The sequence below is a fragment of the Stegodyphus dumicola genome, chromosome 5 (genome assembly GCF_044657685.1).
Source record: "Stegodyphus dumicola isolate Sdum_Otavi_A_Nest chromosome 5, ASM4465768v1".
Taxonomy (NCBI): domain Eukaryota; kingdom Metazoa; phylum Arthropoda; class Arachnida; order Araneae; family Eresidae; genus Stegodyphus; species Stegodyphus dumicola.
The window spans coordinates 45,620,362-45,632,976 of NC_140772.1; the positions used below are offsets into that span (position 1 = coordinate 45,620,362).

Sequence of the window (12,615 nt, forward strand, 5' to 3'; positions counted from 1 at the left end):
TCAAGACCATCTGTTGATATTAAAGTACTTCAGATTGCAAAACTGAAGAGCTGGTTCTTATAAAATTTTGCTGCCTTTAACTTCTGCTGTTTGGTGCAGTTGCATCGGTTGCACTGTCTTAAATTAAAAATTATTTTCGTCAGTGCCTGTATAGTTTCTTCAACATCAAGACCATCTGTTGATATTAAAGTACTTCAGATTGCAAAACTGAAGAGCTGGTTCTTATAACATTTTGCTGCGTTTAACTTCTGCTGTTTGGTGTAGTTGCATCGGTTGCACTGTCTTTGGTATCAGTTCTGCAGAAATGCCAGTCTTCCTGGTAAAACCGGAAGACTCCCGACGTTTCATCATATCAACAGATTTCCCGGTTTTTTAATTCATCTGAACTTACAATCTTCTTCAGATGAAATTGTAGAGGAACTGCTGATTACTAGTTCCCCCGGGGGGGATGCTACTGAAAAAAATTAGGTGGCAAATTCGTAAAATAAGCTAAGAGAGTGAATTATTCGCCTTTTGAAAATGAAATTGATCAAATTCATTTCTTTCCCTAAAGATCTGTAATGTAATTTTTATGATTAATTTTGTTTTTCGACCTAAATAATATGTTAATCCATTATACAAACTTGAAGAGCATTTAAAAGATTTATCTAATATTAAATTAATAATTAAATATTTTTATTTAGTTTTTGTTTTTAAATTTATAAATGATGCATTACTAAATTTATCTATGTGATTGATTATATACGCATAAATTGTTAACTTTTATTTTCATTGCATTTAATACCACTTCAATTAAATTTAAATAAAAATAATAAATGAAGTAATAAATTAATATATATTACTTCAAAATGATATTGTAATTAATTTAATAACCCGAATATGTTATATAAATTAACTTTACGTCAGGTTTATCACAAGAATCATTCTGAGAAGGGCTGTACCCAAAAAACTGCTAGATTTTTCATTTTTCAAGATAGCCAACTATGAGATTGTATTATGTGTTTTTCCTAAAGTAGTAACAATTTAATAAATTTAGAGCATTCTTTTTAAGTATCACTATTCTAAAGTGAGGAAATCTATCTTTCATAGCTTCTGGTTGTTCGTCGGAGGAGAGGGGTGAAGGTGCAGAACAGCGGTTCATCTACTCCCGCGACGAACGAATCAGTCTGAGCCTGGAATCCATTCACGGGTAAGTGTACCACCATCTTGCAGCTATCGTTCGCCTTTGCTCGTTGTTATCGAAAATTCCTGGTAAGCAGCTCCCAGGCCTAAACGCTATCTCGTAATTAGAACTGATAAGTGCGAGCTATTCTGAGTTTGAGAATAAGAAGTAGGTCGTGTGTAACAAATAATACTTTTCAATGAAAAGTGTAGAATTTTGTGCTAGTAATGTTTAGGGTAGTAACTTTATCGCGGCGCGATATGTTAGCGCATTTTTCAAATAAGAGAATTTTTCCCCGAATTTCGGATTTTACTTCCAATTTTTTAATTCATATTACAATTGTTAGATTATTTTTTTTATTTATATGGTTTTTGTGCTACTATCTGTCAGAATTTCCGCAAAAATACACTGCAAAACAATCCTAGTCAACCCAAGTCAGAATAGGAAGAAAAACACGCCAGACTTTTCTCATTGTCTTAAACCTGAAACAGTTTTGCTCAAAAATATACGCGAAACTCTGATTGCTTCTCTTGCCTAGTTTAAATCCAGGCCCGAACCTTGAATTACACTGAGATTTGCTGGAATTTCGGAGCACGGGGGGGCGGGGGGGGATTGTTTCTCGAAATTATACATGAAGTCATCCTCCGTTGCCCGTTAATACCCCAACTAAAAATTTTGATGTCAAAGTTTTTTAATGCTTCTTAATGAAGAAACTTTTTAGAGTATAATGTATAAAAACAACATCCAATTAAAATAATATTGATATACAAAAATAAGCAATACGTTACCAGAATTTTATTGGTTTATAAATGGTTTCTGGTAAAAAACTTAATATGATGTTAATTTAGTTATGTACTTATTAATATTTATATCAGTGTTTCATTACTGGTAGATATTTTCCTTCCCGAAATCATGGACTGTCAAATTTTTCTCTAAAATGTTTTAGTATGTCCTAGGCTGGGAAACATTTCGCGAATTTATCCCGCTTGCTTTTTGATGTCAAAGTTTTTTAATGCTCTTAATGAAGAAACTTTTTACAGTATAATGTATAAAAACAACATCCAATTAAAATAATATTGATATACTAAAATAAGCAATACGTTACTAGAATTTGATTGGTTCATTTCTTTCCTGTAATAAAATTAGTGTTCTCCCCATCTTAAAGGGCGAGGGGGAACGCCATGACACTCATTCGACAAATCCAGGTGGTGTCCACACGTTTTATTTCGGATGCCAATGTAGAGATTATTAGGCATTTTGGACAAAAAAATGTGAAAATTCAACTGTGCACTCGTTGTCATTGGAATCACGGATCTTCTAACTGCTAGCCGATTGCTAACCAGTTGTTCCGCGAGAGAGCGCACGGGGAATGCGGTAATTCTTTAATTAAATATTGTTAGTTAAAAGGGTTTTCTGCTGAAGGGATAAGAGCACTGGATCTTGTTCATATCATTTCTGAAGGTCAATGTTTTAACATTATAAATGAAGAAAACATGGAAGAGTCGATGCTAACAAACAAATGTGGTGAAAGGTAAAGGATTTAATCACACAAATGCGTCCGAGGTGCAGTGACTTCAGAGAGGCTAGAAAACAACGGGAATAAAGAAAGTTGAAAATAAAGATAAAATAAAATACCAGAGTATTGTTGCCAGGGAATGTAAAATGCATCGGTGTAATGGAATGTATAGATTGCCTGTTATACTGCACCGCCAGTTTATTGCAGTAAAAGTAAGTGCAGCAAAGTTTATTACAGACAGCTATAGTTTTATTGGGTATCTGCCATGAATCCGAAAGAACGCCAGCTCAGACCAGGTAGAGGTTTACAAACGGAATTATATGTAAAATTTTTTTCCACGGTTCCAGTTTTTATTACGTAATAGTGTATCATGATAAAGATGCCTGTGCCGTTTGGAAAGATAGCTTCTTTTCCATGGAAAAAGAATCCAACTCTCATAGCGGTGATCTGGATTAAAGGTGCGGATTTTGTTTTTTAATTGTTTTCGCCAAGTTAAAAACTATCGTATGGGGATAGACTATTTATATTGGGATATTTATGAGAGCGAACACAAGTCGATTCGCATAAAGGTATTGGCGCCATTGTGAAAGATATCCTGCTTTCCACGGAAAAAGAATGAAAATATACCTTCCGTTTTATCATTATTTCTCCTGAATCCTCCTTTAAAGGTCCCGAAGATTTGTATGATTGAATTATTATTAGTACGAAAGTCAGGTATTATTGCTTTAGTAAAGATTTTAAAAAGCCTTCCGAATGATAGTCGTATGTATATTCCTGAAAGTAGCGTATAGCAGTAAAATATAAACTACATTCTGTATCGCGTTTTCTGCTTTATCCTGTAACTGGTTTTGGGATAAAATCTTGAGGCATTCCTTGCACTTGTAGAGTTTCTTGGTCGTAGTTTGGTAAAATGCTATTCATATTCTCAAAGTTTCGAAAGCAGAGTCTAGCACTTGCAAGGTTTCTTGATACATGTTTTTAGTAAGTGCAATTGCAACCCCCAAAATTCTGAAGCCATTGGACTGTCTAAGTTATTTAGATATTTAGTAAGCCAGATTTAGATGTTCATTCATTTTAAACCAGATTTCAATATTCTATGCATGTAAATAATTGATTGCAGTCGGCGCGTAAAAGGAAATCCAACAGAAAGAAGGGAGAGAGTGTCCTGTCAAAACGAGGAGCTCCGTTATCTTTTTTTCCCCTTTCATCCTCTATTTATCTTCATTCCGTTATGAACCGTAACGACATAATTTCTGGTTGCCAGCAGAACATCAAACCGGTTTCATCGGCAAAATTAATTGCAAGCCAGTTTTCGGGTGATTTCGTCGCGCGGTCTCATTTCATCGCTCTGAGTGGTCACCACGTGTAGAAGAGCGCTGAGTTTTTAATCTTATGAGATTATGATGCATTTATTCTTTCTCTGTATTAACATATTTATTTAGTTTTTTTATCGGCGTACTGTATCTCTTTCGTCGGCTGGAGAAATGTGCGTCGTAAGGTTCCAGCATCTGGTTTTTGAAACATTTGAGGATGAGTTTTTACAGTTCAGCATTTAAAATTCTAATTTATACTTGTGTATTGAAATTTTCATCAAAAACTGCTTCATTTCTCCATGATTTTCGCAAGTAAAATTTTCATAGACGTGAAATTAATTAAAAATGAATTTCGTGGACGAAAAAATTATTTTAATAGCTAGTTGAAATACAATAATAAAAACCTTAAAAATTTAGGTGTAACGTTCCAAGAGAAATTCTTTATAATTTTCTTTTATCTTAATCATCATGTAAGGATTATGTTAATTTTATGAACAGTTAAATTTTAAGTTAAAGTTCCTTTCCTGTCAAATTCTTAACTTCAACTTACTACTTCCGGCCAGAACGTAGTTTTGGAATCTTGCTGAATATTTAATGAGAAGGAGCGGTATTAAACCACGAAGTTACTTACGGAGGCAGAGAGAATCAGAGTTTCTGATTCACGCGCGTCTGCCTTTTTGGCCACTCTCTCTCTCAAAGCTGTTATTACGCTCGGCCGTACTCGGGCCCTTGCTAAGCTTCGTAGTCAAATAAGGGGGCCAACTTGATTTGAACCTTGATAGTTTCGGCTATACTTCTTTAGTTAATCTTAGTTTTAGTTTAATTCTTAGTCTTTTAAGTTCAAGCCCAAGTGCGGGCTTTGCTTGTACACTCCTAAGGGGAGTTTTGTTAAATCTTATTGGAATAATAAAGGGTTAGTTACCCTTCTATCTTGTTGTTTCTTGTCACCGAAAGCAAGCGATTATTCGCTTATCAGTTCTTAGATTCTTCACTTCCAACATTAACTTAGAATAGAATTCCAAAGTGAGGAACTCTACAATTATGTTATTTCTTATGCTGAATCTTCCTTGCACTTCTGCTGTTTTCTTCCCTGCATTAGAAAAAGCAAATTAAGTTAGTTTAAATAAAAAGTGAGAATCTAAGTTTAGAGAGAGAGCTTAAAAGTAAAGAGCATAGGGATTCTGATTCTGTAATCCTGCGCTGATTATAGGTGGGTTACCTACCATCAATGACAAATAAATTGGCAAGGCAAACTATCCAAAATACAATCTGTCTTTTCATAGTGAGTGATATAAGGATTCTTTCGCAAAAGATTGTTAGGTAAACTTATATTAATAAATAAGAACTGAACAGTAAAATGGTGACTGTACGAAAAATAACTACCGGTCTATTGTCTTATACTATGCTCTTTATCTAGACAGAGAGATAAATATGGGCTCGTGTAGCCTAAATAATTATAAATACTATATTAATTTCGGGCATTCGAAAAACTTCGAAACTTTTTGCTCCATATTTTAAATGATGCTTATTTCATACGATCGTTAACATTACATGAACACAGAACTTCTATTTCAAATATTAAGTTTTATTATTACTTCTGGTCATATGCATATATTAGCTATGTGTATCTAGACGTGTATTAAAAATTAATGTGATTTTTGACTTTTCTGCGTCTGTTTCTGTGTAAGCTCTTAACATATTTATTTCAATTTTGATTCCCGTGAGTATGTTGATGTAAGCAACCTTTGTACAGACTTCTACACAATCTTGTATTTGTTTCACGTTAACTTTCAAAATTACTCCTCTTCACATTTTCTTTAAAAATGGCATCCAAATTCGTATTGCTTTTAAGCACGATGAATTCGTCAAATAACATTGCATAATCCTCACCCAAAGCATCTAGTTTTGTAGTAACCGCTGTTTTTGCATTCCAGAATTTTCTACAAGCAAAAGACCTTAAAAAAAAATTCTTGAAATCTGCACTTTGATAAGGTAGATAAATAATAATCTCAAATGATTACCTAGTTTTCTGGAGACTATAGGAATATCATCATTTTAGCTTTTGTTATGCAGGATTTCTAATTATAAATACGTAGTTGCTTTTAAGATGCAAGTCTGCCGTCTATAACCGCAATAACAATTTGATTTTCACCATGTAAATCGTGTTCGAAATTGTGAAGTTTATCTGTCATGTAGCACAGAAATGCTAAATGACGCCATCGCCCATCATTTTGTAAGTTAGCTGTATATGTTTTTGTTTTCTTGTAAAAATAAAATAATTTATTTGCAAAAAAAAAATCTGGAACTTTTCGTGTTTTTTACTATCGCTCCCAAGGGGGGGGGGAGTCGTTGTAATCGCTATTAATTTTTTCCAACACGTTTTTATATTTCCCAAGGTTCAGTTCTGGTGAACGAATAAAAATCACAGTACTGTAACGTCAGAACACCCGTGTTGGGTGCAAGAAAAGACAGGTTGTCTTTTAAAATATTTATTTTGAAAACTTAATAAGAAATTCTTGAATAAATATTAAAATAATTGAATCATTTCAGCCATAGTTCATACAAAAAGGTCGCTGACGCGGCGACGACGCTAAAATGCGTCTGCTTTCACTCGTTTACAGCATCAAAAAACTTTTTACTCAAAGCTCTCTCCTTGTTTTGTTAAAAACCTGGAAAGAGAATAATTAGTCCCTTATATCCAGAAACCACACTAGGGGGGGGGTTCCGCTGCACCTTTCTATCAAAGGTCTTCTGTCCATTCTGTAGCTGAGAAATAGATAGTTCTCATTAAGCACCTGGAAGTCCGAGGATGTTAGTCTGAACGTCACAGTACATATTACACATTTCATCATGGAATCTAATTGAGATATAGAGAAACGTGCAGCTAAGTTTCCTTGTTGGATGATACTTTGTAATGATAATATTTTTATTAACCCCTTAACTGCCCCGCGGAAAACGTACAAGATTCATTTCCCAGTGCCACGGTTTTTCACACAGGCGCGCGTAGTTATGCGATGTATTAGGGGAAAATAAGGGCAAATTTTACTTTCTAAAAACTGTTTACTTTCACAAAATAAAGAATAAAAGTAAAACAATGAATGCACAAAATTTAATGTTTTAAGTAAAAGTATAATAAAAAGATGTAAGTATAATAAGAATGATGTTTTTATAATAAAAAAGGTCCCTAAAATAGAGTTTTGATGAAGTCATTTTTAGACCAGTAAAGTGTAATATTAGGCTTCAGTGTTATTCCTTGTGAAATCTGTATGCCTAAAAAACATATATTTCTTCCGAACTGGTTGAATGCCATGATTTTGTTCTTGGTTTTTCGTTTGCAAGGTGTTGGCTCATATACTCGCCTACAAAACAATATGAAGCACAATATCAAGTGACAATATGAAGCAGGAACAGTTCATCAAAAAAGATAAATGGATTTGAAACATCCGTTATATATTTCTTTATTCCTGCAACCTAGTGCAAAAAGTAAACGAAAACGGAGGACACAGAATAAAAAAAAATACATTTTACTCAAACAACACCAGCCAATACCGCGCAGTCATTACTTTCACCTCTTTAGACACATCCCTCTCTCTAATTTCTCCCCACACTTCTCTGAAATAGTATCGTTCTTCGCATACTTGGTCAAGGTCATTGTGGTGTTGCATTCCAAAGCTTTGCGAATAATTTTGCGGGTAGCAGCACAAAGCAAATGATAGTATTTTGGAAGGGCGTATATATACGTCCGGGGCAGTTAACGCATAGGTTGAGCAAGGCGTATATATACGCCCGCGGCAGTTAAGGGGTTAACTTGCATTTTAGTTGTAATAAGGAAGTAAATTTGAATCCCACCATCAGTTGGTTTGGTTTATTTGATTATGGCAAAGCACTTTAGGGCTATCTGCCTAAGGGGAGTCTTTCTAAGGGAAACTGGCTCATAAACACTACACACGGGGAAAACCACGGAAATACTCATGCAGCCAGCTCGTTCGCAGCATTCTAACCTAGACCGAATCACCAGTGCTCAGCAACTTTACCGCTCGGCCGCTGGTGGACCTCCCGCCATCAAATGATATGGACGGCAAAAAATAATCGCTTTAAATCAATATAATGCTTTTATAAAAATATAATAATAACGTCGAGATATTCTTTGCTTCTGGTTTGATTTTTCATAGAAAGAAATTTCAAAAGCATATTCATGATTAAAATTCTGTTCACCGTAGTACCTAATGAAAATGGAACACTGCGAAATTGCAGACATGTCGGTAACAACATTATAAATCTTCTATGGTGTGATCATAAAAGTGTATCACTATTTTCAGTGCGCCAAAAGCAGGTGGAATCTGAGAGTATGTTTTGAATTTGCGTAATTTTTTGGTTTTTATTACCGAATTTATCAAATAATATATTGGATCCCCCTTCTATTACCGCGTGGCATACGCTTTTCCTTCGTTATTTTCACTCCTGCAGCTAAGAAGACTTTCGGAACTAGTTCTGCAGATTTATGCAACTGAAACTAATTCTTGTTGCTTTAGTATGTCTACACATGTTGGAAACATTGATGAAGCAGTTATCCACAATTTTTACTTAAGTAAATAATAATTTGTGTTTGCCTAATGTATGTAACAAATTTCACATACTTTTATCACCGCTTATGTTTTAAAATTCCCTCTAGTGTTATAATTTGTAGTTGCAAAAATTTTTTGAAGGAAGTTTTGCTTCTTATTAGAGACCGGCGTCACTGAAAAGCGTCACTGAACGATTATATATCATAATGGCAATCCTTATTATAATTCTTAATTTCACATGTTTTGTGGCCGAAGTAATCAAGTTATTTTAAGGTATTTAAAACTTGAACTTTAATAGGTATATCAGAAATTTTAAATTTTGCTACAGAAGAACTATTTGAAAGAACTGTAAATAAATTTCGTTCCGGGCAGCAAATGTAAACTTGCCGGTTCGCGAGTTGAGTGTGAATGTCGTAGAATGTAGTAATAAAGTCGGGTGATTATTTTTTAGGCTTCTTTTCAATTTTGACATCAGGAGCATTTACTGAGCATCGAATTACAAAGATATGGTGAATTTCGATGTCATTCTCTAAACTCTTTTCACCTTCAAGGCGTAGTAGTTGACAAGAATAAATATCGCCGACTAAATTATTCAAATTAAAATGCTCTTTCTGATCGTTAACGTCCAATTCGCATCCTGTAGACTTAATAATAAGTGAAATTTAAGTGACCATTTTTGTAGATAATTCTCATTTATAAAATCTAGAATATTGGTCAGATATTTTAATGATTTATGGGAAAAAATTCCAAGAGTAGAAAATCCAAGCTATCCATCGTACAAGACCGATCATCGGAGTTGGTGTGATACACTTTAAAATTCTTGTATTTCTTCCATTTCGTAATATATTTTGGGTTTAAATTCCCTAAATGAAGCTTTTCATGTTATTTTAGATAATTCTGATAGTCATTCTATTTTTAGAAAGTAGAATTTCCTGTGGTATTTATACTCCCATTGATTCAGTGTTTGTTCAACATGTGAATCTGCTTGAGAGCAATCAATAGTCGCTCATCCACAGCATCCCTGAAACTCATTTCTAGAATGAGGCGGAGTTGGACTCATTTGCTGGAGGGGAGAACTTTCGGAAACATGTTTGTGGTTCCGAAATGGAGAGATTGCAGACGCGTGGTTGGACTCTGCCACCCCCCAGAGATAGAAAGAAGAGGAGCTGTCCTCTCTTGGACTCTCACCGATCGCCGACGACAAGCTCCTCCCCCGAAACCCGGGATGGGCCGCCCTCGACAACAATACTTTCGGGCTCCGCCTCCGCGAGTCGATGGCCCGCTTGAGGTCAGGAGGTCGCCAAGGTTGACGTCACTGAACCCATTGTAAGTACCGTGAAGGCGTGGTGCCTGTCTACCCCCTGATTCTCGTCGCGGTTGGCTAGCGGCCCGAGGCATTGAGTTCTTTTCCAGAGAACTCGTTTTCGGGTGGAGAGGAATTGGTTGAATTGTAGACAACTTTTTTTTTTCCAACCTTCTCCCCCCCGACCCGTTTGTTATTAACAGAGTTCGTTGCTGGTCTAAACCGTGACGGTCCAGAATGTTGCTGTGAAGATAAAGCCGGTAATTACCTCGCTTCTATTCTTTGTTGAATATAGTAGACATTTTTATACTCGCATTTTCACTGAAAATAAGGTCAATAGATATTAAAGCATTCTGCAGAATCTTTCAAGTCAAGATTTTTAAGCTGCTTTCTGTGAGAATTCCGGCGGAATTCAGGAAGAGACGGGTTTATTCTGTTGTCATTAGAAAGACTAAACTTGTATTAATAAGTCTTACTTTAAAATTTAATTTATTAAAGAGAAATGCATTAAATACTGTTTTAAATTTCACATGTGAGGAAAATATTTCTTGTATTTCATACCTCTTTTCTGTGTTTTATAAACGAAACGATATAATGGGCTATTAGAATTTTAAATTATTCTAAGAATTGGGAACATAGTTTTTCCTCCCACGTGGGGGATTAACGTGATGTAAATATTAACCAGTGTGCCGTAGAAAAGCTTCCTTGACGTATCTTTATCAAGGTAGATATCGTTGGAATGCTGTGTTGTGGTTAAAATAGGCAGGTTACTGATATGCTCGCTTCTGCTCCAAAATGCTAGAGATTGGATTAATGGTTTGACGGTGTTATACACCAGTGTGCCTGTACTTGCCACCCTACTCCTAATCGAATAAAATTAAAACTAATTAATACAGAGAAGAAAATAATACGGACGGACCACTTTAGTAATTTATAAGCAAATAGGTGCTGAGCGGTTGATTAGTCCATTACCGTAAAGTACGAATTAAACTGGTTCCACAGATATGCAAAAGTTACATAAGCTGAAACCTGAAAGTATTCTTAAAACTATAACCGAGTACAGCATAGTTACAGTATCTTTTTTAATTAATTGTGGATTTAAGATGGCTTTTGGCCTTTCATGTTATTAGGATCGTAACAGATTAGATTAGATTAACATGAAGATTTGAATTACAGAATTATTTATCCGCCACTGGCACTCATGATATTTTTTGGCTAGATGTTAATAATGCGTTCTTAATTAGACAGTTTAGTTCCCCTTGATTTACGTTGCTTTCTTATGTACAGAGCGTCTGCTACAGATGCGACCAATTAAAATTTATTTCTGTTGGGCATGATAGGAAGGAACCTGTTTTGTACATTGAACCATGAAATGGTACGTTAAAACTAGCATATGGTATTTTGCACAATTATTTCTATTACCTATGTCTTACAGGTCCCTAAGTGATTCATTTCTATTAATTTTTAATTTATCCTCAATTTAGTATGAAATAAATTGCATGCGATTTTCGATAACTGAATTTTCCTTTCCCATATTTGCTGTCTTGATAAATGCTGGGTAATTTAAAACAAATTAATTTGAGCTTTTCATTTCGTTTTCTTGTCAGGCTTCGAGTTATTTCAGCTGCATTTTGTTTCCTTGCTGCATGCTGTTTGCTAGTTGGCTATGTTTTAGGTAGTAACGTAAGATTTCTTTTTCTCTTTCTAGAACTGAAAACGGTTCCGCAGAAATCCAGGAAACAGATGCTGAATCTGAGAAAAAGGTAAGTTAAGATGCCAAAAGCTAAGATTTTTTTAAAATTATTATTTATTTATTTTATAATTATTTTTTTACCTGGATGGCGAAACTTCAGAAATAAATTAAATATATATGAATTTTTTTCCAGATTCCTCAGACGCGATACCTGAACTGTCCTGCTGCTTTTTCTGTGGGCAACTTAAAGAAGTTCGTAGCCTTGAAATACAGTCTTCCACCTGCTTATACGGTACGCATAATATTTTTTTAATTCAATTAGGCCACCGTTAAACTATTCCTAGTGAGTATTTTTCGAATCAGGGATTCGTTTAAAACTTTTTTGCGCAATTGGTATTATTCCATTAAGTGTCCTAAAATTCTTTCGAAAAATGAAATTTGTTGAAAATTTTAATCCTAATGCCCTTAATATATCTTTAATAAATGGCGAGTGCAATTTTTCGTTTGTACTTTGCTCTAAAGTTTCTATTATTTTAGTATCGAATTTATGATTTAGTATTTTACGTTCTGAATATAAAGGATTTAAAATAAATGCAGTATACATATTTCCGTGTCGAATGGGAATCAGCTCGTCCTATCATCTGTAAATGAATAAATTTTTATACCCAAATGTTTCTATAGGAACAATTTAGTAATGTGACAAATCTGGATAAAGTTATTTTTTTACATGACATTGGGTTTTTGTAACATAGTGTTATAATAAACTGTATCGAACAAGAATAAAGCTTTTTTCTTTTTCGTTTTACCTTTAAATCTTCTTCAGCTTAGTATTCCATATACAGATATTTAAATGCCGTATTTACTCGCGTAATAGACGCCCTCACGTAATAGTCGCACCTAGACTTTCGCAATGACAGATTGGCAAAAAAAAGTGCGACTATATTACCCGCGTAAATACGGTAATCAGCTGTTTCATGCAATCCTGTCGGGAAACGGTAAAAGTTTGCTTATCGTCACGGGTTTGGTTAGGTATTTGAATATTGCATGAGGACTATCTGCTTAC

At 34.7% G+C, this 12,615-nt stretch overlaps 1 protein-coding gene across 2 annotated transcripts in view; it reads left to right on the forward strand.

The window, feature by feature from the left end:
* The window catches only part of LOC118192833 (uncharacterized), a 204,965-nt gene that overhangs the window by 178,719 nt on the left and 13,631 nt on the right, over nucleotides 1–12,615 (forward strand). For both annotated transcript variants that reach the window (XM_085816623.1, XM_085816622.1), the window contains exons 7-9: nucleotides 1,090–1,189; nucleotides 11,568–11,622; nucleotides 11,746–11,844. In XM_085816623.1, the coding sequence (XP_085672749.1) occupies nucleotides 1,090–1,189; nucleotides 11,568–11,622; nucleotides 11,746–11,844 (254 nt within the window). The remainder of the gene's footprint in view (nucleotides 1–1,089; nucleotides 1,190–11,567; nucleotides 11,623–11,745; nucleotides 11,845–12,615) is intronic.